The sequence below is a fragment of the Lacerta agilis genome, chromosome 1 (assembly GCF_009819535.1).
Source record: "Lacerta agilis isolate rLacAgi1 chromosome 1, rLacAgi1.pri, whole genome shotgun sequence".
Classification (NCBI taxonomy): domain Eukaryota; kingdom Metazoa; phylum Chordata; class Lepidosauria; order Squamata; family Lacertidae; genus Lacerta; species Lacerta agilis.
This window is the reverse complement of record NC_046312.1, coordinates 84,509,741-84,536,066: the sequence shown is the minus strand read 5'-3', so window position 1 is coordinate 84,536,066 and position 26,326 is coordinate 84,509,741. Positions and strand designations below refer to the sequence as shown.

Genomic DNA, 26,326 nt, shown 5'->3' with positions numbered 1-26,326 from the left:
CCCTTTGATTTTTTGGGGGCCCCAGAAGAGAGTGGGGCCCTAAACTATAGCTTGTTTAGCTTATAGTAAATCCGGCACTGGGGGGTGGGGTCAAGAGTCCCCCAGTCGTAGAGATATATGATGTGGGGGAACCCCAAAGCTGATTTTGGAGTTCAGTTACGTAATTAACTTTTCCTTCTTCTTTTTTTTTAATTTGGAGCAAATGAGGAATTGGGAACTAGTAACCAATTTCGGCATCGTCAAGAGCCTCAATTTTGTAGGCTTGGGCGCGCGGACGGGCGCGCGGGCTCGCGCACACAAAAACACAGGCGGCTCTTTGCCTTGGCCCTTCCTCACTTAGGGGAAGCCTTGTTGGCTGCGCGCCCGCAGCGCCAGATGCGGAAAAGGCGCTGGCTGGAACGCCTTGCGCCAAGGTGGGCGTTGCTTCCTGGTTTCCGACCTCAGGTACAGATCCGGAGAGGCGGAGTCTGCTTTTTCCTCTCCTCTGCCAAGGATCCGAGAGCGAAGGCAGGAGGGTGAGTCTCGCAGCCAGGCTGGAGCCTGGCTTCGCCCTAGACGAGGGACACTCACACAATGCGCCGTCGCGAAGTGCCGGCCCCATAGTGCCTGCGCTCGGGAGAGAGTTTACACGGGAGAGTGGAGCCCCCTGTCGCTTTCACACCACCCGCTCGCCCCGCAAATAATCTTGCACCGTTGGGACTCCTTCACTGAAACTTGCAAGAGGCTTCTCTGAAGTTTGTATCTCCTCCGGTGTAGTCAGTTTCGGTTCCTGTGCAATTTTGAGCACCGGATAAATGCTCCCCCTCTTTGGTACAAGGGTACAACTCATCCGGCTTTGAGAGAGAAAGAGAAAGTGTGTGTGTGAACAGAGAGAGAAAGAGAAATATCAGCAGGGCTTTGCCCTTCTTTCGGTCCTGGCGTCTTCTTGCTCCCTTTCCTCTCTGCAAGGCTGCCCGTCGAGGGCTGAATGCTGCGCTGTGGCATTTGAATCGGGGCTTGCAAGCAGGGCCGGATTTAGGTTTGACGAGACCCTAAGCTACTGAAGGTAATGGGGCCCTTTAGATGTCCAGCTGCAGCTGTCCTTTGTCAACAACAAATTGTTGCTGTTTTTGGTGTTGAATATATGCTATATGGTAATTTATGGACCTAATAGGTATCTAAAGCCATTTGCACATAACAAAATATGTATTTTATCAAAGTAATTGTTGAACTGAAATACAATTAAGAAGTATAAAGGGTAAAGGGGACCCCTGACCATTAGGTTCAGTCACGGTCGACTCTGGGGTTGTGGTGCTCATCTCACTTTACTGGCCAAGGGAGCCGGCGTACAGCTTCCGGGTCGTGTGGCCAGCATGACTAAGCCACTTCTGGCGAACCAGAGCAGCGCATGGAAACGCCATTTACCTTCCCGCCGGAGCGGTACCTATTTATCTATGTGCACTTTGACGTCCTTTAGAACTGCTAGGTGGGCACGAGCTGGGACCGAGCAAGAGGAGCTCACCCCGTCGCGGGGATTCGAACCACCGACCTTCTGATTGGCAAGCCCTAGGCTTTGTGGTTTAACCCACAGCGCCACCCACAGGGCCGTCTTAAGGGGATCGGCCGCCCTGGCGCGATGACCCCTCGGCACCCCCGGTAGGCCGCCTCTCCGCCCACCTCCCTCCCGCGCTGGCCGCCCCTCGGGAGGGGGGGTGGGCGAGCGGGGGATGAGGGGTGTGGCGCTGCAAGCCAGCCACCCTCCAGAGCCCCAGCTGGAGCGCTGGGAAGGGCGCGCAAAGCCCCACGCCGCTCCAGCGCCACACCCCTCATCCCCCGAGGGGCGGCCAGCGCGGGAGGGAGGTAGGCTAGCGGGGGATGAGGGGCGTGGCGCTGGAGCGGCGCGGGGCTTTGCGCGCCATTCCCAGCGCTCCAGCTGAGGCTCCGGAGGGCAGCCGGCTTCCAACTCGCCCGCCGGCGCGCGAGCGCCAGCCCGCCCGCCCGCCCATGGGGGCGGGCATGGGTTGGGGAGAGGGTGCCCGGTATGCCGGCGGGCTCGCGGGGGCGCCCCTGGGGGGCCTGGCGCCCTGGTGCACCGCGCCACCCAGCCCCTATGATGAGACGGCCCTGGCCACCCACGTCCCTAAGAAGTATATTAATAGTGAAATACAATTAAGAAGAAGTATATTAATAGTGAAATAATTATTAAGCTGTTAAGGAGCCTACACAACACAAAACACTGTTGCTGTATGTAGGTTTGATTTTATTTATTTTTTATCCTATATTTTGGAAACGTACATCCAGTTTTTCCCCCTTTAAATTTTTTGGGGGCCCCCAAGAGAGTGGGGCCCTAAGCTATAGCTTGTTTAGTTTATACGTAAATCTGGCACTGCTTGCAAGGCTAAACTCCAGAAACAGTAGCTTGTGGGCAGGGCGCTGCTGGATGAGGCCTCCTCCCCTGCTGCCTTGCCTGGAATCCAGGGGGGTTTCCTCATATGCTTTGCCTTTGGGAAGCAATGACTTGCAGAGGAAAGAGGAAGCTGCCAGCAGATGCCCCTCGGCTCAAACAGATGGATCCTGAGACACCAGGACAGAGGCCAGCATTTAATGCAGTGCTCAGCTGAGATCCAGCCTCCCAGACCAGGTATGTTTGGGAGCTCCAGTCCTCTGGCTACACAGAAGGATGTAGGTGGCAAAGCTCAGTGGTGGGATTTTGTCCAAGGAGGGCAGAGAAATCAGGGAAAGTGATGGTGGGTGCCAGGAGGCAGGCTTCAGCTGCATAAAACTCTCTCAAATCTGCCCTGATATCTCAAGCTGAAGATCTCAAACAGACACCATGGCTAGTTCTCAAGTTTCTTGAAGCATTATATTTTCAGTTCCTTGCAGGAAAAACAAAAAGTCAACGCCCTGTGAGGCAGGGCCCACCACGCCACAGTGTGTTCAGGCTAGAGACACCCCCCCCCCATGGATTCAGGAAGTGGGGAATGTTCAGCTTAGATGTATGAGAATCTTTATGGAGCTATTCAACTTTTGCATGCAACCATATGGAAATTCATGTATTTGCACACAAGAGTCATTTTAGCACCAACCGTTTTGGCAAAGGAGAGAAACAGGTAAGTAGCAGTTGCTATTGTGTGGTTAGCATTTCTCGGGTGAAGCTATGAGTAGAAAAGTGTGCTAGATGGCTGGCGAGGAATGGCGTGTTTGTTTGCCTTTCTAGAGCAATTTTGGGAGTGGTGTTCTTGTGCTTCTCCTCTCACTCTAGAGTTGATCCTGAGAATAGATGTGACCCTCTCAGACATTAAAAGCAGTGTAAAAATACAACAACACAAAATGCATTTACAGTCTCTCTCTCTCTCTGTCTCTTTCACACACACAAACACGCATACAAAAGTTCCTTCCCCACTCCATTCAATTATTAACATGTGCAAGGGTGAATGACTGGGTTTCACCAGCAGTCTGATTTGTCATAGTATTCTTAGCTGTCCTGTAAGCAATGTTTTTTTAAAAAAATAATAATAATTTTCAAAAGTGTGGGGAGGAGGCAGGGGGCAGGAGGTCTGGGCCCCAGCACAAAGGGCTCAGGTCCCCTAGTCCACCTCCTCACAACATCCCTGTGGGTGAGCTTAATGGGTGAACTGTATGGAAGAAGCCACAGAGATGCCTTAGAAAAGAGAAGTGTATGCCTACATTTAAAGCATGTTTAAAGCACTTCTCTCTCTCCCCCACCCCCCCACCCCCAGAATCCTGGGAAATGTAGCTATGTGAGTATTAAACTAAAGCTCCCGTGATTCTTAGGGGGGTGCTTTAAATGTATGGAGCATACACAGCCTGGGAAATGGGGGCAATGTGTGGAGAAAGAAGCAGAAGCAGTGTCAGCTGTAAGCAAATGGCTGTATTGTGGGCTGGGTAAGGCTACAGAAAAATACCACTACAGTTGCAGATGACATCCTTGTGAAAGGCCTAGCCTGCTCAGTTCTGGCCACTTGAAACTAGTTGCTTTAGTTCCTTGTGTATTTAGGGAAGGAATGATTGCTCAGAATCTTGGGTCCTTTCTGGATGCAGGGAAAATGCACACCAGGTTTTTCCTTTAGCATTGCAGTAGTGCTAGTCACCATCAAATGTCATTAGCATGATATATTGCCTTCCCATGAGCATGGTGGAGCATTGTTGCAAGTAATAGCCAACCATGTGCATATTTCCCCCTGTTTGTTTGTTTGTTTGTTTGTTGCCCAGAGTGGCGCTGTGGTCTAAAACCACTGAGCCTCTTGGGCTTGCCGATCGGAAGGTCAGCAGTTCGAATCCCCGCAACGGGGTGAGCTCCTGTTGCTCTGTCCCAGCTCCTGCCAACCTAGCAGTTCGAAAGCACGTCAAAGTGCAAGTAGATAAATAGGTACCGCTGCAGCGGGAAGGTAAACGGTGTTTCCATGCGCTCTGGTTTCCGTCACTGTGTTCCGTTGCACCAGAAGTGGTTTAGTCATGCTGACCACGTGACCTGGAAAGCTGTCTGTGGCTCCCTCAGCCTGAAAGCAAAATGAGCGCCACAACCCCATAGTCGCCTTTGACTGGACTTACCTGTCCAGGGGTCCTTTACCTTTAACCTTGCTACCCTTGGGCTCAGGGGACCAAAAAGGCTCTCCACCCCTCTCCTCATGAATGGTTGTTTCCTTTGTAGGAAAGCTGAGGCAGAGCTATGGCCAGCGAGAAAGAGATTCTTCGTGTGGTCAAGGACTTAAAGAGTAAGTGCACACAATTTTCTTATGTGCTTCTTCCCTTTCCTCCATGCGAGCATGATTTTGGGGCGTTACCCCTCTTGTATTAACTATCTTGTGCACCTCCAAATCTCTAGGTTCCCCAATGCATGCAGATATCTCTTGTTTCTCAGAGGTGCTATTTTGGCTACAAAGCTATTGGCATGCCCTGCATTACAGGGCATAGTAGGGTAGCAGGGCTGGAACATTTAATGCTTTGGAATGTGGCTTAATTGCACCCATTTCTTTGTCTAGATACCGTGACCGAGTTAAACAAAAACTACCAGGAGCAGGGACTACCAGTGACAGACGGGAGTCGGGAGCTGCAACAGTTCTGTGCCCAGCTGGAGTTCCTGTTGCAGGTAAGGCGCTTCAAACAGACTTGGGTTGGTGATGTGATAGAAGCAGACATCGTGCAAACTGCAGCTTAAGTTGGTGCACCCACAAAGTCTGCAGCATGTGACTCATGCTGCCCCGCTCTGGTGCTGCTCTTCCCACGAACCTTTTCTGCATCCTGTAGCAAAGTGTGGGTGATCCTCGAGGTTGTGTCATCTTAAGCTGCGTGATGAACATCCGAGAGGGCAGGTTTTATCGTTCCTTTCTGTTTTTTCTGTGCTGCAACTGCAGCCCATTAATATGAACCCAAAGGGCCTAACTTATTTAGCTGCTATTGTTCTTTCAAAAGTAAATGTATACCCTGCCCACCCAGGGCAGTCACAACACCCGGGAGCAGCTTACAATGAGGTCAGAGCGCAAGGCAAGCCCTGCTGGATCAGGGCAGAGGTCCATCCAGTCCAGCATCATCATCTGACCATGGGAAACGTGATGCCCATGGGAAACCTGCAGGCAGGACCAGTTTGCAGCAGCAATCACCCTGCTTGCAATTCCCAGCAGCTGGTATTCAGAGGCAAGTCAACAAAACATCCACATGAGCAAACCTGGACCCTAAGATCTTGGGAGGCTTGAAAGTGTGGTGGGCGGCTACTGTGAAAAGGGCCTTTTTGGTGGATGCCCCTCCCTAGAGAGTCTGGCCTTGAGCCTTTCTTAGCCTCTTTCCAGTGGCAGGTGAAGACTTCTTCATTTTCTCAGGCTTCTTGGATCCATACACTTTTAATCCACGGAACCTCGCAGTGGTGTTGCTGTGTATCCTCTTCTGTTGTTTTACTGGTGGCAACTGAAACATTTGTGTAACTTCGTGTTGCTTTATTGATTGGTGTTGCATTTTAATTGGGCTTTTTAATATATACAGTGGTACCTTGGTTCTCAAACTTAATCTGTTCCGGAAGTCTGTTCCAAAACCAAAGCGTTCCAAAACCAAGGTGCGCTTTCCCATAGAAAGTAATGCAAAATGGATTAATCCGTTCCAGACTTTTAAAAACAACCCCTAAAACAGCAATTTAACATGAATTTTGCTATCTAATGAGACCATTGATCCATAAAATGAAAGCAATAAACAATGTACTGCAGTCACACAATCAATCAGTAGCTGAACTGGGTTCCACACAGTCACAAAAAACACAAAGAAGAGCTGCAAAAACACAAAAAACAGACAGACCTCAGTGTAACACTCAAAATGGAAGTGTGGCACTCAACACAGAAGTGTGGCACTCAAAACAGAAGCGTAACACTCAAAACTGAGCACGTTCAGCTTCCAATAAAAGTTCTCAACCTGGAACACTTACTTCCGGGTTTGCAGTGTTTGGGTTCCAGGTTGTTTGAGTACCAAGGTACCACTGTATATAATTTTATTGTTTTCTGTTTTACAATTTAAAATACTCATTTTACATCCTTAAGATATCAGTGACTCCCCTTTTTCTCTTTCCATGGTTCATTTTACATATCATAAATCCCTGCATATTTTACAAAAAATATATACCATTCAGTATTTCATTATTACATCCATCAAAACTTGTTTACACTGTTGAATTTATCTTAATGCTGCCAGCATTTTCAGTGTGTTGCGTTTTTAATTGTTGGGTGTGGGATACATATACTACTGCAGATGAGTAAATAAAAATTAACAATGCCATTATCATTCCCCCCTCCCCCCCTCCGCTTGGTCATTATAGTATGATCTGAAAGAAAAGAGAAACCTCTTTGGGCAAAGGAAAGATTACTGGGACTTCCTGAGCCGAATCCTGACCAGGCTGCACAGTGGTGTGCATGCAGGGGTGCAACACGTCACCTCCCTCGACAAAGTAAGATTGGCTGATGCTTTTAATAGTATCACCACTATTATTTATTTATTTTAAAAAATTACTCATCCTTCACTATGTGGTCCCAGGGCAGGTTACAACCATTTTAAAATACAATGCGAAAAACAGTTAAAACAGTCAAGAGAATAGGGTGGATCCTCAAATTTGCATCTTGCGTTGTCAGAGGCCAGAGCTGCACCTTCAGTGTATGACAAAAACTACACAATAAATGTTCCAGGTGCACCTCTGTGGGGATAAATTTCCATAACTTGTGAGCATTGGGGGCAGGAATGGGTACATGTGAAGGATTGGGGAAGGAGAAAGGGAAACATGGGCATAGCCGGGGGGGCAGCTGCCCCCCCATCAAGTAAATAAAGAAAAATGCTTAACAAACTGACCAATTGCATCACAGATAATTTGGTTCTGCCCCCCTAACATAAAGCCTGCTCCGCCCAGCTACGCCCATGTCTCCCTTTCTGCTCCCCCAATTCTTCACCTGTACCCATTCCTGCCCTCAAAATAAATCCTAGCTACGCTCCCCACCCAGAGGTCAACAGGGTCTGCCTGAGGGAGTGCTTCTCATTGGAAGGAGATCCTGCAGAGCAGGGATCAGAAATCAGGGAGATGCTGCACATCATTTGTTCTAGTGATCAAAAGGATGCTCATATTAACAAGGGCAAACAGCCCTTAGGGGTTATTTGATAAGGAAGCCTCCCCTAAATCTGGTGCCTTGGGCTGGGTGTGGCTGATGAGAGTTGTAGTGCAAAACATTTAGAGGGCACCAGGTTGGGGAAGGCTCGAGTGTGCCTTACACCTGGATTGTTCACATATTCTTTCACTGTGCTTTATGCAAAAATAATTTAAGAACACAGCACTGTTTTTCAATGTTAAGAGCCATACACCCATAACAGTTGATACTGGGACACTCAGTTGGCAGAACATTAGACTCTTAATCAGAGAGTCATGAGTCTGAGCCCCACATTGGGCAAAATATTCTTGCATTGCAGGGGGTTGGATTGAATGACCCTTGCCATCCCTTCCAAATCTACAGCTCTGTGATCCTATGATTCTATGTTTGTTATCTACAATTAAGCGCATGGACATGTATTTCTTAGTGGGCTGCTTTTAATGAACCACTAAGGATTGCATAGGAGCATAGATATTAGTATAAGCAGTATATAAAAGAACTGCTGAATAATCACAGGGAAATCATGCCATATTTGCAGGGCTGGCCCTAGCATTGGGCAGAGTGTGGTGACCACCTCAGGCAGCAAATGCAGAGGGGCAGTGGGCATAATAGCCCTTTGGTTGTTCCCCTTGAATGCCAAACCCAGAATTTATGCCAGGCCAGATGGGGTAGAGATGGTGTCAAGAAAGAATCACCTAGTGAATAGGGCAACGCTTGGAGGCTTTCCCACCTTTGAATGTGAATCTGTTTCCCTTGGTAGCTGAAAACAGCTGTGGGGAAGGGAAGGGCTTTCATTCGTTATTGCCTGGTCCATCGGCAGCTGGCGGAGACCTTGCAGCTTTGCTTCATGGAGCCAGAAGTCATCAGGTAAGAGCTTGGAGGTGAAAGTGGCTTAGCAGTAGAAGAGGAAGCTTGTGATGCAGGAAAACAAGGTTGCATGCTATCCTCATAGTGCAAAGGAAAAGGGCGGAATGATGGGGAAGTTGGAATAGGACAGGGATCCCCAACGTGACACCCGTGGGCACCATAGTGCCCTGAGATGCACACATGCACTCCTGGTAGCTGCCAAGGCTCTCTGTCCCTCCCAGTTTTTTGTTTTTTTTTTCAAAATGGCTTATTAGAGAAAGTTGATAGGTGGTGGTTGTTATTATTCCCCATTCATTCATTTATTTAAGTATTTATAAACCACCTCCCAATAAATGTTTCTGAAACAGCATGCAACAAATCTTTTAACAATGCATAGTAAAAATGGAATATATAAAACATTTTTTTAAAAAAACAAACAAACTTTAAGATAACTGCATTACAAAATTATGTGTGCATTTATATGGGCCAGCTGCTTTTCTGTCTCTGCGTTATTTGTTTTGAGGTTCATATAGGTATTTTTCCCATTGTTGCTGTCATCCTTTGGTTTGGGGTGGGGGAAGGTTTGAGCATCGCCAGTTTTCCTCTGTGAAATGAGCATTTTGGGGCACCCAGGACATTTTCTTAGATTTCTTAGAAATGTGCTCCTGGGCCCCAAAAGGTTAGAGTCCCCCGGCACAATGAGTTTGTTTAAAGTCTCTGCTATGTATGTGTGGTTTGCTCTTTGCAGTGAGTGGTACTACGCACGCAGCCCTTTCTTGGATCGAAAGCTGTGGACGGACATCTTGGGCTTCCTCTATGAGCTGGATGGCATGGCCTTTCACCTGGCCCTGCGCAGAGGAGACCTGGATGCTGCGTGGCCCGTGGTCTCCGAGTGAGTAGCAGGCCCTGCATATTTTCCATGGATGCAGATGCAGCCTCCCCACCCTGAGCTTTCTGAGCAAGGCAGTCAAAGGAAGTGGGCGAGGGGAGGGGCTTTGTTGCATGTTGTCACCAGCAGAAGGTGCTCTTCCCTCCTCAAAATTTTCCACACCAGAGCATCTGATTTACCGGTAGGTCTTGTTCTGCTACTGCTAAGCTTCTGTTACTTTGCAGGCGGCTTCACAACATAAAGCCACGGAAGTGGTAAGCCTGGTAGAAATGGAACAAAGCACTGAGATGTGAGCTCTGTAGTAATAGAATCAGTTCAGCAAACAGAGCCGTCTTAAGGGGATCTGCCGCCCTGGCGCAGCTATCCCTCCGGCGCCCCCGCCATGCCGCCTCTCCGCTGCCTCCCTCCCGCGCTTGCCGCCCCTTGGGAGGGGGGTGGGCGAGCGGGGGATGAGGGGCGTGGCGCTGGAGCGGCGCGAGGCTCTGCGTGCCCTTCCAGCGCTTCCGGGACGGGAGGCGAGGGCGGCCGGCTCACGCTCCCGCGCGCAGCCGGATGGTGCGGCACAGCTGGGCAGCTCGCGCTCCATCGGGCGGGCGGGCGGCTCGCGCTCCTGTGCTCTGCTGGGCAGCCAGAGGGCGTGGCGTGGCCGGCCAGCTCCCTTGCTCTGCTGGGCAGTCAGAGGGCGCTGCCGGCAGGCACTGCCAGCGGGGCTGGAGGGCGGAGGCGCCCTCCAGGCCATTGCGCCCTGGTGCACCGCGCCACCAGCCCCAATGGATGAGACGGCTCTGTCAGCAAACTTAAAACAGTGAAAACATCCATACGAATGCTAAAAAATAACAAAACAATTTCATAAAATTGGCCTTCCATAAATGACTGGGCTACACCTCCGGGAAAGCCTTCCTAAACAAAACTGTCTTCATTTAGGCACCTAAATATCATCATGGGAGACACCTGTCTGATTTCGGCTAGTAATTGACCCCAGAGAGTTGGAGCTGCCAAAAGCCCACTTTCCAGTACAGGCTAAGTGCATCTCTGGATGCTAATACTGATATCATCAGCATCCTTGCAGATCCGCTGCTTTGATCTCTTCCAGGGTTTTGCCACGATGTTCCAACCCAGCTGCTATGCACTCCCAGCAGAAGGAATCATCCTTTGAGGTACATATTCCCCACTTTCTTGCCTATGCCGTTGCGAAATACTTCCTGCCCAAAGACCACAGCAATGACTTTGGATCACTGGTGTACCTTGAGAGCTTTTGTCATGAAAATGGATCTAGAACCTGCAACCCCTTCCCAGCCTAAACACAAGAGGGCTGTGGTGGTCACTTGTTCCCCATTCCTGGATTAAGAAAACTTGTCTTGGTGGTGGTATGGGCTGTAGCCAATCAACACTCTCCACAGCTGGCTTTTCCTCACCTCAGATGTGCAGAGCCAGTTTTGTGGAGCTCACACTAAGAGAGGAAAGAGTACATTTGTATTAAACACTCTGGGGGCACTTCAAAACCTGTCCCCATTACTTTACAAATGTTGTGTCTGTCTTTATCTTACCTCGCATTAAAAGATTGTTCTTCAGCCTCTTGTTCACTTTTTTCATTCACAGTAGTTTAGAGGCCTTTGTTCCTGGCTGTGGACCAACTTTTGAATCTCGCACCCATTGATAATACTCTTAATTTCCTAGGATCCAGCCTGATTCCGTCACTCCATACCAAACAATTTATGTGTTTGTTGACCATAGGCTGGGAATTCAAACAGAGACTGCACGAACCACCAAAGGGCCACCAAAGTTCATGAGAGCTCGCCGAGAACCACTAGCAACCAACATGCTGTTGAGCCAATTGCTGATGATCGACTCAGTGCTGGGCTGGAAAACTCCATGGAGAAATGGGTTGGGATCTGGAGAAGCAGGAAGAACAGTCTGCTGCAGATAGGTGCTCTCTTGAAGCTGAGTCATTTTATGGAAGCGGATCCAGCTGCTGACAGGGAGGTGCAGAAGGGAAATGGTGAGCTGCAGGCCCAAGTGGAGAAGCTGAGCAAGGAACAGCCAGGAAGCATCTCTTCCACCAAGGAACGATGTTCACTGCTTCATCAGGCAGATCACTGCCTGTGTGGAAAGATGGAGAGGCCACCTACTGAAGGTGACACCAGATGGAAGCATGACTTCAAAACGCTGATGTGGGAGCTTGCTGCTTTGCAGCAAAAGTTGGCCCAGCAGCAAGAGGAGAATGCATCTCTGAGACTAACCCTTTTGGAGGAAAACCAGCTTCTGAAAGAGGAGCAGGCAAAACATGAGCAGCAACACAAGGAGAAGATGGTTGAGCAGGAAAAACAGCAGCAGGAGTTGGCCAAAACCATCAAGGCCCTCAGGGAGGCAGAGGACAAGGTTGCCAACCTGACTGGCGAATGCCAGGAGGCCTGGTCCAAGAGAGATGCTGCCCAGAGGTCTCTAGAGGAGGCAGAGCAAAGGCTGAGTTCTCAGGAGGCAGAGAGGAGGAAGCACTTGGCAGACATTGAGGCCCAAGAGTTAAGGCGTCAGCAGCTGGTCTCTCAGTGTCAGGGCCTGCAGGAGAAGCTGAAGGCATGCGAAGAGAGCTTGGAGAAGTGGGAAGCCCAAGCGGTAGCTCTGAAAAGCCAAGGTGGCCAGCTGGGAATGAATGAGGAGCAGTCAGAAGGCATGAGCTGCAGGCCAGCAGAAAGGGAAGAACATCCAGCCATGTTGGAATGGGGTCCTCCAAGGGGGAAACTGGAGAGGAGCCTTGCTGAGATACAGGTACTAGAGAGGGAGAAGGAGACTCTTATGGAAACTCTGGTGTCCCAGGAGAAAAGTCTGGTGTTTTCAAAACTAGAGGTTCAGGACCTTCAGAAGGAGCTGTCAGCATGTCAGGAGCATGTTGCGACTCTCCAGACATCTCTGGAGGAGCGGGGGAAGGCCCTGAGGGTCAAGGAAGAAGCAGCTCAGGGTTTGCAAAGAGAGTTGAATGACCGGTTGGCCCAGCTGCAGGACGCCCTGGAGAAAAACACTACACTGGAGGCTCATTTAGAGGAAGCGGCCAGCAAGAAGTCTCAGCTGGAAGCTCAAGCTGTTGAGGAGCAAGCCAGGTGTGAAAGGACTTTGCAGGAACTAGGGAACCAGCTGGGAGCTTTTGAAAAGGAGGTGGCCACACTGCAAGAGGAGAGGCAGCAGCTGCGGGCCACCTTGCAGCAAGTCCTCAAAGAAAGAGAGGCCTTGGCAATGCAAGCTGAGAGCATGGCTTCTGCTCTGGACGGACGGACCCAGGAGGCTACGCAGCTTCGGAAAGAGCTGGAGGAGCTCAAGGCCACCAGCAAAGCACAACAGACATCCTTGCAGGAGACAAATGAAGTAGTGGCCTCAGTCCTCAGGGGAGAGTGTCTGCAGCTGAGAAATCAAGTGGAGCAACTGGAGCAGGAGAAGATGCGGGCCACAAACATGGTGGAGCAGCTGAGCGAAGACTTGGAGCAGGGCTGGGAATGGCTCAGGGAGGAAGGTGCTCTAGAGAGGACATGGCCTCCTTCTGTCACTGTGCTGGACTCGGCGTGCGGGGCCAGAGATGAAAAAGGCAGGAAGAGGGGCATCGCTGAGGAAAACAGCCATGGAGGAGCAGGGTCATGGCCAATGAACACAGAGTTTCTTCAGGTCGATGGGCTGCAAGATGCGGCAAATCCTGTCAAGAAAGGGGCCGGTGCTACGCCTAGCGCAGAAGCCCATGGGAAGGTAAGGGACTCATGTTCCATGTACAATGCTGATACATGACAGTTGAGAAATGGTGTACTACTGATCCTGACCATATGGAGGCACTGCCTGCAACTGGCATCCCTCTTCTCCAGTAAGAGAAGGTCTGTGGAAGGGGTAGCCAATGTGGTGGCCTCCAGAAGTTGTTGGACTCCAACTCCCATCAGCCCCAGCCAGTGCAGCCAGTGGCCAGGGATGCTGGAAGTTGGGAGTCCAACCACATATGGTGGGCACCATGTTGACTTGCTCACATGTAGGGCAAGTCTGCACTACAAAACCATTTTGAATTTTAACGTAAAGAAAAAAATTAACTATGAAGTTTGAGTTTTATATGTCAGGTGCTGGCTGAACTCTTAAATTTGGGGTGAATCTAGAGTTTCATCTGGGACTCATATTTTAGGCAATCCTCAAATTTATGTGACAAAACTTGAATTTCAATACTCAGATCTGGAAATTGTAACTAAACATTTGATCTCTAAAAAACCCCTAATTCTGATTTATTTATTTATTTAAACATAACATCAAACCATTAACTTAAAAAACTATGTTTTTCTGTAACATTATTTTGAGGAAAAAATAACATTGGAGACAGGAACAACAGTGTGTGTATCAGAAAAAGTAAAACCATTCTTTCCCCTATGTAAAGTTCTGGTGTGCTGGTGAAGCTCCAGGCCAGAAAGTATTGTGAGCAAAAATATAGGCTCATTTAGAGTGCTGGGCAAAAAAAGCAGCTAAGTAAGTTCTGGAGTTTAGCAGTCCGTTACCAATGACATTTTCTGAAGGAGTGCTGCCCCAGCAACTTCATTTTGCAGATGCTGCCACAGCCTTGAAAACGCAGCTGTCGAATTTGAAGCCTAGGCAATACCCCCACCCTTGTTTGCTCCTGGGTCTGTGTGATCTCTCGTAACTGGGACCCACTGATTTTCTGTCGTGCTTCCCCACCCCTTACCTGATTCCCTTCAGTGTCTAACTCACCATCTGAAGAAAATGACGGCTGATGTGCAGCGAGCAAAGCAAATGTTTGCTGCGAAGGAACAAACGATGAAGCATCTCATGGAGCAGCTGAGCCGGTGAGAGCATGAGCCTATTTCATTGGGTGGTAGGTTTAAGGGAAGGGTTGTAGCTCAGGGAGAGAGCAGGTGCTTTGCATGGAGAAGAGTTCATATCCCATCTCTGGTAGGACTAGGAAGACCCCTGCCTCAAACCCTGCAGAACTGCTACTGGTCACTGAACTGAGCTAGATGAACCAACAATTTGACTTGGTGTAAGTCAGTTTCCTATGCTCCTGTAAAGCAGGGGTAGGGAACTAGATCTGGCCAGCCACCTGTCAATCACCTGATGTCATAAAATGTCAGGTGATTCAGCTGCAAAGAAAGAATTGTGAGTGCCCTTCGTGTGTTCCGGATCCTGTGTTAAGGAAATGCTGGAGAAATCATATATTTTCAAACTCCAGGATTCTTTGAAACAGGCCATTGCAATTAAAGTGGTTTGAAACAACAGATGTTCACAGGGTGTATGTATTCAGTAGTTTCCTTTCCTCCTGCTTAGGTCTCAGCAGGAAAAAGAACAGTTGCTGCTTTTGCTGGAGAAAAGCCGTCAGGAATCTGAGGAGAAGGAGAAGAGGTACAAAGGGGAGCTGTCAGAACAGGGGGAGATCATTTGCGACATGAAAGGAAAACTGCTGGAGTTACTGCGGTGAGTAAACTGAGTCCATGAGGAGCAGAGGAGAAGGGAGCCGCACTCCCTTCATGCTGCTGGCTTTGGAAATGCAGACTAGGGAACTGGGGGGGGGGCTTCACAAATATCAAAACACACTAGATAAGCTACTGTGCCGGAGTCTCATCTTCCCAGTTGGAATCCTCAGCTGCAGCACAGTGATAAAGAGCAACACACATACAAGCACCACAGAATAGCAATACAAAGCGTAGTATTCAGTTCATTAAGATCAATACAACTGCAATCTTATGTACAGGTTCCTGGGAGTGAGCTACATTGGTGCTTACTTCAGACTGCATAGGGTCAGCTTGTAAAACACTGAGTGCATTTCTTGCATTGACAAGAAGAAGAAGAGTTTGGATTTGATATCCCACTTTATCACTACCCGAAGGAGTCTCAAAGCGGCTAACAGTCTCCTTTCCCTTCCTCCCCCACAACAAACACTCTGTGAGGTGAGTGGGGCTGAGAGACTTCAAAGAAGTGTGACTAGCCCAAGGTCACCCAGCAGCTGCATGTGGAGGAGCGGAGACGCGAACCTGGTTCACCAGAATACGAGTCTACCGCTCTTAACCACTACACCACACTGGCTACAAGGGGCTACAAGGGATGATCTATGATTCTTAAAAGGCTCCATCTTTTGTCATGGGCTGCTGGTGGTCATTAGCTGCCTATAGAGCTAGGAAAAAGTAGGTAAATGACTCTTCTCTGTCCTCCCTTTTCTTCTTCAGGGAAAAAGATGCCCTGTGGCAAAAGACAGAAGGCATTGCCTCCACAACAGTATCTCCAGCTCCTCAGAACCCAGGGGTGTGTGTTCAGTGCAAAAAAGATTTTAGGCTCATGTCACGCCGATACCAGTGCAGGTAACATCTGTCCTATTATTGTTGTTTGTTTGTTTGTTTGTTTGTTGTTAATTAAATTTATATACTGCCCATCATCCGAAGATCCCAGCGCAGTTCACAACATAAAAATACAAAATGAGAACACAAAGTACATGGTAAGAACAAGAACAAACCAATAATAATAATAATAATAATAATAATAATAATAATAATAATTTATTATTTATACCCCACCCATCTGGCCGGGTCTCCCCAGCCACTCTGGGCGGCCTCCAACAAATACCAAAATACAATACAAAGTCACAAATTAAAAACTTCCCTAAACAGGGCTGCCTTCAGGTATTTTCTAAATGACAGGTAGTTGTTTATTTCTCTGACCCCTGATGGGAGGGCGTTCCACAGGGCGGGCGCCACTACCGAGAAGGCCCTCTGTCTGGTTCCCTGTAGCTTTGCTTCTCGCAGTGAGGGAACCGCCAGAAGGCCCTCGGCGCTGGACCTCAGTGTCCGGGCTGAATGATGGGGGTGGAGACGCTCCTTCAGGTATACAGGACTGAGGCCGTTTAGGGCTTTAAAGGTCAACACCAACACTTTGAATTGTGCTCAGAAACGTACTGGGAGCCAATGCAGATCTCTCAGGACCGGTGTTATGTGTCCCGGCGGCCACTCCCAGTCACCAGTCTAGCTGCCGCATTCTGGATTAATTGCAGTTTCCGGGTCACCTTCAAAGGTAGCCCCACGTAGAGCACATTGCAGTAGTCCAAGCGGGAGATAACCAGAGCATGCACCACTCTGGCAAGACAGTCTGCGGGCAGGTAGGGTCTCAGCCTGCGTACCAGATGGAGCTGGTAGACAGCCGCCCTGGAAACAGAATTAACCTGCGCTTCCATGGACAGCTGTGAGTCCAAAATGACTCCCAGGCTGCGCACCTGGTCCTTCAGGGGCACAGTTACCCCATTCAGGACCAGGGAGTCCCCCACACCCGCCCGCCTCCTGTCCCCCAAAAACAGTACTTCTGTCTTGTCAGGATTCAACCTCAATCTGTTAGCCACCATCCATCCTCCAACAGCCTCCAGGCACTCACAAAAGGACCTTCACTGCCTTCACTGGTTCTGATTTAAAAGAGAGGTAGAGCTGGGTATCATCCGCATATTGATGAACACCCAACCCAAACCCCCTGATGATCTCTCCCAGCAGCTTCATATAGATATTAAAAAGCATGGGGGAGAGGACAGAACCCTGAGGCACCCCACAAGTGAGAGCCCAGGGGTCTGAACACTCATCCCCCACCACCACTTTCTGAACACGGCCCAGGAGGAAAGAGCGGAACCACTGTATAACAGTGCCCCCAGCTCCCAACCCCTCTAGCCGGTCCAGAAGGATGTTATGGTTGATGGTGTCAAAGGCCGCTGACCAATAGCCCCTCTCCCACAAACACCTTTAAAATGACAATAGGCTGTTTAATTAGCCAAAGGCCTGGGAGAAGGAGCGTATTTTTTCCTGGTTCAATGTAATGAAGGTGCCAGGCAAGCCTTCCCAGGGAGAACATTCTACAGATGGGGAGCCACTGCATAAAAAAAACAAAACTTGTGAGGAGGACCAAGTGTGCAGGGCCGGATTTAGGTTTGATGAGGCCCTAAGCTACTGAAGGTAATAGGGCCTTTTATATGTCCAGCTGTCCTTTGTCAACAAAAAGTTTTGTGTTAAATATATGTTACATGGTAATTTCTGGACCTAAGAGGTATCTAAAGCCATTTGCCACTGTTGCTGTGTGTGGGTTTTATTTGTTTTTTATCTTATATTTTGGAAATGTACTTCAAGTTGTTTTTTCTTTAAAAAAATTTGGGGGCCTCAAGAGAGTGGGGCCCTGAGCTATAGCTTGTTTAGCTTATACGTAAATCCGGCACTGCAAGTGTGTCAAGGAGAAACAGAACTTTAGCCAGGGGGTATGCTTTTCCCTCCCCCTGTCCTATTTTTCTGCCCTACTGGACCCCACGGCATGTGGGAAAAGGGGGCTGAAGCAGAGAATGGCCCTCCCCAGTGAAGAATACCCCTGCAGATGGGTACAGATGGGTCTCTTTGGTCTAGGTGAGAATGTGACACCACCGAGTGACGGAACATCCCAGTGTGTCCTTTTGCATGCGGGGACCTCTGGAGAGAGCTGACGTATATTTCCGTTGGTAATATTAGATAAGTTATGCATATCGTTGAAGGGCACTCAGATGCAAAAACGGATGATCACTTTTCAAGATTTAGGCACCATGCTTCTGTTACTACAGCCTCAATTTGCAATAGCTTTTTAGGCAGCTGCACCACAGCTCGCATTCAGTTTCTGATCAACTCGGACTTTTCACCTGAAACAAGTGAAGAAGCACATCATAAATTAAGTGGCAATACCCTAAAACTGCACTCTCATATCCTCTCCATCTCAAAAGCCTCTTTTTGTATCTTTTTCCTTGTACCATCATCCCATATTGTGACAAAGCTAGCTGTCAACAATTTCAGGTTCCCAGGCTGTGTCTCACGTGAAGTTTCCCATTTCTCGTCTGTTCTTCCCATGCTCACTTGCTTGTGAAAACCACAATGTCTTGTTTTGGATCATGACTTCTCCTTTCTGCAGCTGTTGTTTACTAATGAAGGGTCTCCAGCTCCCTAGCAGTAGAACAGGGGTGATGCAGTGGCAGGGCCTAACTTGATGGGACACGTCCCCAATCAGATATTTCATCTCTCTGCTTTTTAAATCTCCTGCCCTTGTCTTTAAAAACTTGTATAAACTCTTTGTTTACAGGGCAGCTGACTGCTCTGCAAGTTCAGTGCTGGTGACATGCCTGCCACCTGCCATCTTATTGTGTCTAGAGGCATCTATAGACAGGCCCTGTCAATGATCCAAGAAGACCAGGCTACTTCCAGCTTTTGAGACCCCTAGCCATAATGTGTGTAGTGCATTATCATGACTATTCAGAGCAGATCTAGATTTTTAGCCCTGCCCTTTATGTCAGATTGCTAAAGTTTGGGGATGGAACTGGATAATGGACTTTAAATAGCAGCTTTGCTCTGCTTGCCAAAATTGATCAGGCCTGAAACATACAGCACAGGATGCTTTCTTTGGAAAAAAGAATGCAAGGATATAAAGAAAAAACAACCAGAGCAAAACCTGAGGTCATCCTTTGCAAGGGAATATATGGACAAAGAACCAGACCAAAAATGAAAGTCCAAAACTCTGTTGCCTAACAAAACGTTACACCGCTTTGGATGTTCTCACCCTTGTGAAGAAAAACACTGGAAAGAAGAAATAGAGTTTAAAGTGAAGGAATTGCTCAACCTAGCACACTAACCCTAATACACACACACACCAAGGAGTGAGGAAGTACATACAGAAAAGAGTGTCCTGGCAAAGGAGCCTCATAAAATTAGGGAAAATAAGTAAGGCAGGAGAAAGAAGTGCCATGGTCACATCTTGCCAGAGGTGGAAAAAGGTGGGTGCGGCAGATGCAGGTGCCATCCTGATGGGAGTGACATTCCACACACACACACCCCGCAACTCTCAAGCCTACAGTGAGCCAGGGAAAGGGGGGAGCTGCAAAGCTGCACACGGCTTTGCAGCTCCAGCTCTCTGAGCTACTGCCATGGTCAGAGGATCCCGCCGCCATCAGTACGGTGCTCAAGTGCCGCTGTCAGCAAACCGCCCATCAGTGCATGCGCAGTATGTAGCGCCGCCACGCATGCACCATACATATGATGCATGCGCATGTGCTGTACATCCGGTGCATGCGCCGCCTGGCGGTTTGCCACCCCCCACACTAGGTGCTGGTTAGCCTTCCTTCGCCCCTACATCTTGCCTTTTGAAATCTCTGTTGTGCAATTATTTTCCAGATTTGTAATCCTCTTTGTGAATTGGTGCTTCTCCAAATTGGCATTTGGAGGGATCTGCTTTTATAGTCACATAGCCTGGCGAACAAAATTTCTTTCCCATAGAATCCATAAAGCCAACTGACTAGTGGAAACAGCATTCTTCTCTGTCAAGATCCAGGTTTAACTTGTCTTGAAATTGTTCTCTCCACTTGCATGGGAATGTCCTCCATTTGCATAGGCCCACAGCTTCTGCATATTAAAAGTAGCAGAATGCAGATTGCTTGCATCACAGTTCACATGCACAGCAAATCTTGTTTGCTTCTTAGCCCTCCGTAAGGGAAATCCCTCTCATGCAGAAACACACAGAAAGGTAACTGTTCCGTTCTGGTTGCCCTGCTGCCACTAGGGCTTGAACTATTTCTTATCAAATGTTGCTCTTTAAAGCTCACGACTTAAATTTTCAGTCCAACTGGGTTAAAAACACTGCTTACTTAATTTCAAAAAGAAAAGGACAGAATTGAAGAGAGATAACCCATATTTTTTAAAAGCATTATATGTAATAAAGCAAGAGCATACATGTCATTAATAAACATTAACCAAGTGGTTTCCTGTGCGCACTCCCTCTTTCGCCTTCTCAGGTTGTGTCGGAGCATCGTATGTCATGCCTGCTCGGTGAGCAGCGGGCACAAGGAGCGCTGCTGCCTTCCCTGCTACCAGAAGAGAAATGGCCAAGGCACCTGACCAGAGGGCTCAGCAAGGCAGCCCATTCCACCCTGTGGTACAGACACTGCAAGTGAAGAAAATGGCTCCCTCCCTGAGTGTCATGTGGGAATGGATGTGACTTCTGTTTGGGCATTGGCTGCAGGCTCCTCCGAATGAAGAGGAGCATATGGTGGCAGTCGGGGACATTGCAATGACAGCAAGGAAATAGCTTAGAAATTAAATTTGTATCAGGGATGACTCTAATTATCCAGCGGGTTCCAGTGGTAAGGGAGCATCTCTCATTCTTTCCAGATCCAACGCTATTAGCTAGAAGTCTGTTTTTATCTGATGTTTCTGTGAGGCAGGGATCAGCAAAAAATTTTGTGGCTTGGGCCGGTTCACGGTCCCGCAGACGGCGCAGTGGGCTGGAGTGCACACGCATGCACGCATGCACAAATGCTATTTCTGGCACTCCTTCTGGTGCGGAGGAGGCGTGCACAGCTACCCATTGGCTGCAGGAGCTTCCTGCAGCCAATGGGAAGCCGGCCAGCATCGTGGAAGGCAGTCCCTGCTCTGCTCCACGCCGGTTTAGCACGGCGCACGGGAGCGAACAGCAGGGGTCCCCGAGCAGGCAGCAGGGGTCCATGGGCTGGTTAAACGATCCCCATGGGCCGCTTGTGGCCCATGGGCCTTAGGTTGCCAACCCCTGCTGAGGCATGCAGCACAGCACTCAGATCCAGCCATTTGCTTTCAGCCCCTGCAGCTGAATATTTCTCAAACTTCTCCTTTGCGGGATTCCATGCATTGACCCAACAAACAGTTGCTGTGGTTGGTTGGAGGTGCTGGGGACAGCAGGCACATGAAGCATGGATAAGGGCATCGTGCCAATGAACTGACACAGTCCATCATTAAAGTTGAGCATATGGAAGCTGGCAAACATGGGATCTGAAAGTGAGCGACTTCATGAGCAGTTGCCCTGCTCTCTCTCGGCAGCATCACAGAAGGAGAAAATTTGTGGGATAATGCTGTGGCTATGCCGAATTCCCAAGCTAGTCCAAGGAAGCATTTTGTTTTCTACTGTACAGTTTCCTACTGCAGGTGGTGGGAACTCCTGAGGCAGCTGGGAAGATGACTGATCAAGAAGAATTAAGGGAGGGGAGAAGTCCCCATTGCCACTATGGATGGCAGGTGTCATGTTCCCAGTTCACTGTACTTTATTTATTTTTACTCTGAAGATCACTATTGGAAACTGGAATCCATAATTGAATCATGTAATTGCTGTGGAAGAAATGATTATTTATGGGGTGAAGCATTCAGAAATAAAATTTTAAAGAAAATCATTTGGGTGGTTTTTGTGTTAGTTCTTTTCCTTCCTTTTTTGTGCAATAAAACATACTTTGTAGTTCCAGTTACAGGTAGGTAGCCGTGTTGGTCTGCCATAGTCAAAACAAAATAAAAAATAAAAAATTCCTTCCAGTAGCACCTTAGAGACCAACTAAGTTTGTTCTTGGTATGAGCTTTCGTGTGCATGCACACAAAAGCTCATACCAAGAACAAACATATTTTGTAGTGTCATGTTTCTCTATATTAGCAAAGCAATCCATAACAACAAAAATGTCAATATGTGTCAGCTGCTGCAGAAACGGTGACATTAAAATGTAGTCTTTCTTTCTCCCCATGCCTTACTTTAGCAAACAAGGTGGCTAGGGAGAAGACACTGGTGGATCAAGCTACCTGTGGCATTTGAAATGCACTATTATATCCTCTATGTGAATGTCAATAGGGACGCGGGTGGCGCTGTGGTTTAAACCACTGTGCCGCTTGGGTTTGCCGATCAGAAGGTTGGCAGTTCGAGGCCCCACAACGGGGTGAGCTGCCATTATTTGGTCCCAGCTCCTGCCAACCTAGCAGTTTGAAAGCACGCAGTGCAAGTAGATAAATAGGTACCGCTCCAGCGGGAAGGTAAACAGTGTTTCTGTGCGTTGCTCTGGCTTCGCCAGAAGCGGCTTAGTCATGCTGGCCACGTGACCCGGAAAAACTGTGGAAGCGGACAAACGCCGGCTCCCTCGGCCTGTAAAGCAAGATGAGCAGCGCAACCCCAGAGTCATTCGCGACTGGACTTAACTGTCAGGGATCCCTTTAGCTATGTGAATGTCAAGTTTTATTGCTCACTCTTAATGTTCATATAAAGAAGCTGAAAGAGTCAAACACATGCTTAACCAGGGCTTCAATTTGATCAACCCAATAAACTAGAGTGGAGGCGTACAAATCTTTTTCCTGGTGACCACTTGATATGGGCCATTTACATAACTTGGTTACCATCCCATTTTGCCCAAGAGATCCTTCCCTAGAGTTGCCAAGTCAGCAGCATCCAAACTCTAAAACCCACAGGGCAGGGTCTAGTGACATCACAAGTTCCCAAGATTCTTTGGGGGAAGCCATGGCTGATTCTGCTTTAAATGTATTGTGCAGATGGGGCCTGATTAGCCTTGCCTTATAAGAAATAAGAACTTAACTATGTCCATGACACTTTCTCAGATTTCAAAATGGACCCATTGTCCTGAAAAGGTTGGCAACCCCTGTAAGCTTTTCCCTGCCCTATTTTTTTTTTAAATAGTGCCAGTCTAAGGTTGTATTCTTCCCATAAAATGGAGCGGCTACTCCAGTTTATTTCTATTCTGCAATGTTTCTATACTGCCTTTCACATAGTTCAAACCAGGATGGAGAACCACCTTTCTTCCTCTGTGCTTTTAACAACAGCTGGGTCTGCAGAGATTTCCACGGCATAAAGACCAGCACGGTCAAAAGGCATGGGAGGAGCTGGTTAAAAAAGGGGGGGGGGAGAGATATGGCAATCTTAGCTGAAACAGATTGCCTAAAAGAGAGTTGAAGAATAAGGAGATGTGCATTCAGCACATCATCATCCTGCTCTTTCTCTCTTGTCTGCAACTGTGAGGCAACTGGGTGCAACGGTGGGCAAGTGAGATGCCTCTTAGCCAACCATTTGTTCCCCTCTGCAGACTTCCTGCTGTTATTGCAAAAGGCTGCTTCAATGAAATTCTCTTAAGCAAGAGGTTTCCCAGTGGCAACTGCAGAGGAAATGCAGAGCCTTTGAAGGCGGCACAGTCTGTACCTGTAAACATATTAGGTCTATCAGGTGATTAAACAAATCTAAAGGCAGGGACCATGTCTACACAGAAGGAAGCCCAATGTGTGGATAGGGTTGCAGCCTTGTTTGCTTAACTACAGAAGTGATTAAAACTACAGGCATTTGCAAAAGATTAAAATAATAGCTCTGAAGAATGAGACAAAGCATGATTTATTTGCTTAAATGATGCACAGACAGCAGGCACCATCTCAGAAGAGGTGTTCTGTCCTGGGTGAGAGAAAAAGCAGGATGCCTCTACAAGAGTGACCAGAGGCAGTGTTAGAAACTGAGATACGAAAGCTAGGAGCTAAATGGCACCTTAAACCTCGGTTATGGGTGCAACAACAGAATGTCTAGGCACACTTTTTATAACAAGAATGCAAAGCTGGAAACGAATGAACTGCAGCTGAAAACTTGTGTTCATTTTGCGAGGCTGCTGAGAGCTAAACGCTGCCTTTCTGTAAGGCCAGCTGAGAGGTGGAACCTATCAGCTTGCCTGACACTGCAGTGATCTCTTGGAAGTTGAGCGGGGAGGAATTTCTCATCCCACACCCTCAGGGCCAGAAGTGGCAGTTTTAATCTGAAATCTTAGTTGCAGTACTGCGGTCCGGAGCTCAGAAACTGCTCGTGTTTATGAAATTCCCTGTCACAACAATGGGAGAACAATGGGAGTTTTGAACTCTGGTTGGATGCAACTGAGGTTGGAACCCCTGCATTTTTAATAACTGCGTAGAAGAAAGATTTTCAGCAGCCAACTCTCTTCATGCAAGCAACATCTGCTAAAATTCCCTCTTTTATATAGCTATGAAAGGTCTGGGAGCACTGTCCTTTCTTTCACTTGGGTGGGCACTATGGCTCCTTGACAGTGAAAAGTGTCTCTACCAGCAGAGTTGAATGGTGAAGCTCAGAAGCCCTCCAAAATGTGCCTGTTGAGGAGATCTGAAATGTAGCATCACCCTCCCAGGATGCAACTCTCAGCTGTGATGGGTGAGGATGATGTCAGCTGTTTACAGTAGGTAAGGAGGATGTGGGGGCTTTTCTCAAAAACCAGTTGGGTAACAGCTGCTCTGGCATCCTGGAAATGATATCTGCCAGCAATCTCATGAGCACCAGTCTTGAGTACAATGGTGGGAAATCCCTTTACAACCTTGGATTGCAACTGTCTCTCTGGGGCAGAGGACACCCACTACTAGCTAGAATACCATCATCACAAAAAGGTCATAAATGGGTCAGGAAAACATCTAGTTTTGTTCAAAGTAACTAGGGAACACAGTTCTCTAAACCCAATGGACTCTATAATGCTTAAGATAGTATCATCTGGAATTTGAGAACAGGCAAAGAATTACTCAAAAAATCATCACAAACTGTAAATGGGTCAGAAAAATACTGTGTTTTGTCCAAAGCCTCGAATTTGTCCCTAATTTTGGAGACTGGGCAGCTAATGCTTTGCTTATAGGTCCAGCATTGAAAATGCAGACACGATCCTACTGAATATACACATTGATTACATTGAATATGCACTAGTTCATTATTTTATTGGAATCTAGAACAGCTGTGCACTTGTGCATGAACGGAAATTTGTGGTCTCTGTTGCATCAAAAGATTCCAGTCAATATAGCAACATGATTTGTTGCAAAATACAGTCATTGGATATCATGTCCATCTGAACATTGACTAAACAACAACAAAAATCTGTTTCTAGAGAGGTCTGTAGACACATTCCCCACATCTAAAATATATCCACCCAAACACTGACTGGCTTCTAAAGTTAAAAGACATCTAATCTGCTCATCACACTTTCTTCTTTCTAATGCAGTATGGAGAAATATGTTAACATTTAACATCAGTGTGCACAGCTTGTGAAGACTAGGACCACCTAGACAGCTACACCTGACCAAATCATTTCTTTGAGAATGATTCAAAGATCAACCACTCACCTATCTATCAACTTAAGTTTCAAATGTACAATCCCCTTTCTACTACTCCTATAACTACACTCATTAATCGTAAAATTACTCTCTAGGAAATTTGATTATTACATGTAAGTGCTCCATAGCAAGCACTTTCCTATAGAAGCACATGAGGTTTCCTAAACACTCCTTCTGCACTGTTCCATCATGGTGGTAAGTCTCACTAAGTTCAATGGGGCTTTCTTCTGAGTAGGATGTATTGGGTTGTGCTATAAATGATTCAGGACTGTTTCCCATATTATGTGTTACTTGTATGGAAAGCAATTCCATGGACAAAATAGTGGGAAGCCCATACACAGATTGTCATATGCTACATGCACAAATGCATATTATCCATTGGATGTTCATGCGCCTGGAAGCTTCAGTTGATGTGATTTTGTGTATACACACACAAACACACATATACATGCCCAGACGTACACACATAAACACACACACAAAAACACACACTATTGCATGGGTAGGCAAACTAAGCCCCGGGGGCTGGATCTGGCCCAATTGCCTTCTAAATCCAGCCCGCGGACGGTCCGTGAATCAGCATGTTTTTACATGAGTAGAATGTGTCCTTTTATTTAAAATGCATCTCTGGGCTATTTGTGGGGCATAGGAATTAATTCATTATTTTTTCAAAATATAGTCTGGCCCCCCACAAGGTCTGAGGGACAGTGGACTGGCCCTCAGCTGAAAAAGTTTACTGACCCCTGCACTATTGGGAAGTGCCTGGTGCTACCTGGGAATTTTTAGAAACAAAAAAATATTGTGATTTTTAAATGGATAGTGTAATCTGCGAGATTGGAACCATCACACCCAAAAATAAGTGAAGTCACCTCAACTCCATGTTTCAGTCCACCATCTTGATGCAAAATGGCACCCAGTATTCAAATGGTGGTGAAGTCTGCTGCCCCTACCTCAGGAACCCTTGTACTCAGTTTAGTGATGAAATCTTGAAAGACAACCAAACCTATGCCAAAGAATGGGCATAGGTATTAAGTATTCTTCCACAGCAGGCA

At 47.7% G+C, this 26,326-nt stretch overlaps 1 protein-coding gene across 1 annotated transcript; it reads left to right on the top strand.

Moving 5' to 3' along the window:
* The first annotated feature begins 333 nt into the window (after positions 1–333).
* On the top strand, positions 334–20,578 carry RUFY4 (RUN and FYVE domain containing 4). Its single transcript, XM_033161313.1, has 12 exons — positions 334–515; positions 4,652–4,715; positions 4,983–5,089; positions 6,797–6,925; positions 8,371–8,477; positions 9,205–9,348; positions 10,439–10,502; positions 11,080–13,074; positions 14,056–14,162; positions 14,641–14,787; positions 15,537–15,668; positions 20,135–20,578. Exons 2-12 carry the CDS (start codon positions 4,670–4,672, stop codon positions 20,235–20,237), a joined length of 3,081 nt encoding a protein of 1,026 aa, XP_033017204.1. The 5' UTR covers positions 334–515; positions 4,652–4,669; the 3' UTR covers positions 20,238–20,578.
* The last annotated feature ends 5,748 nt before the right edge of the window (positions 20,579–26,326 follow it).

Excerpts from the sequence above, each read along its gene's own strand:
- RUFY4 (XM_033161313.1), top strand. The coding sequence starts at position 4,670 with ATGGCCAGCGAGAAAGAGATTCTTCGTGTGGTCAAGGACTTAAAGA. Across the intron at positions 6,926-8,370 it reads ACGTCACCTCCCTCGACAAA|CTGAAAACAGCTGTGGGGAA; the intron begins GTAAGATTGGCT and ends TTCCCTTGGTAG. Across the intron at positions 13,075-14,055 it reads GCGCAGAAGCCCATGGGAAG|TGTCTAACTCACCATCTGAA; the intron begins GTAAGGGACTCA and ends GATTCCCTTCAG.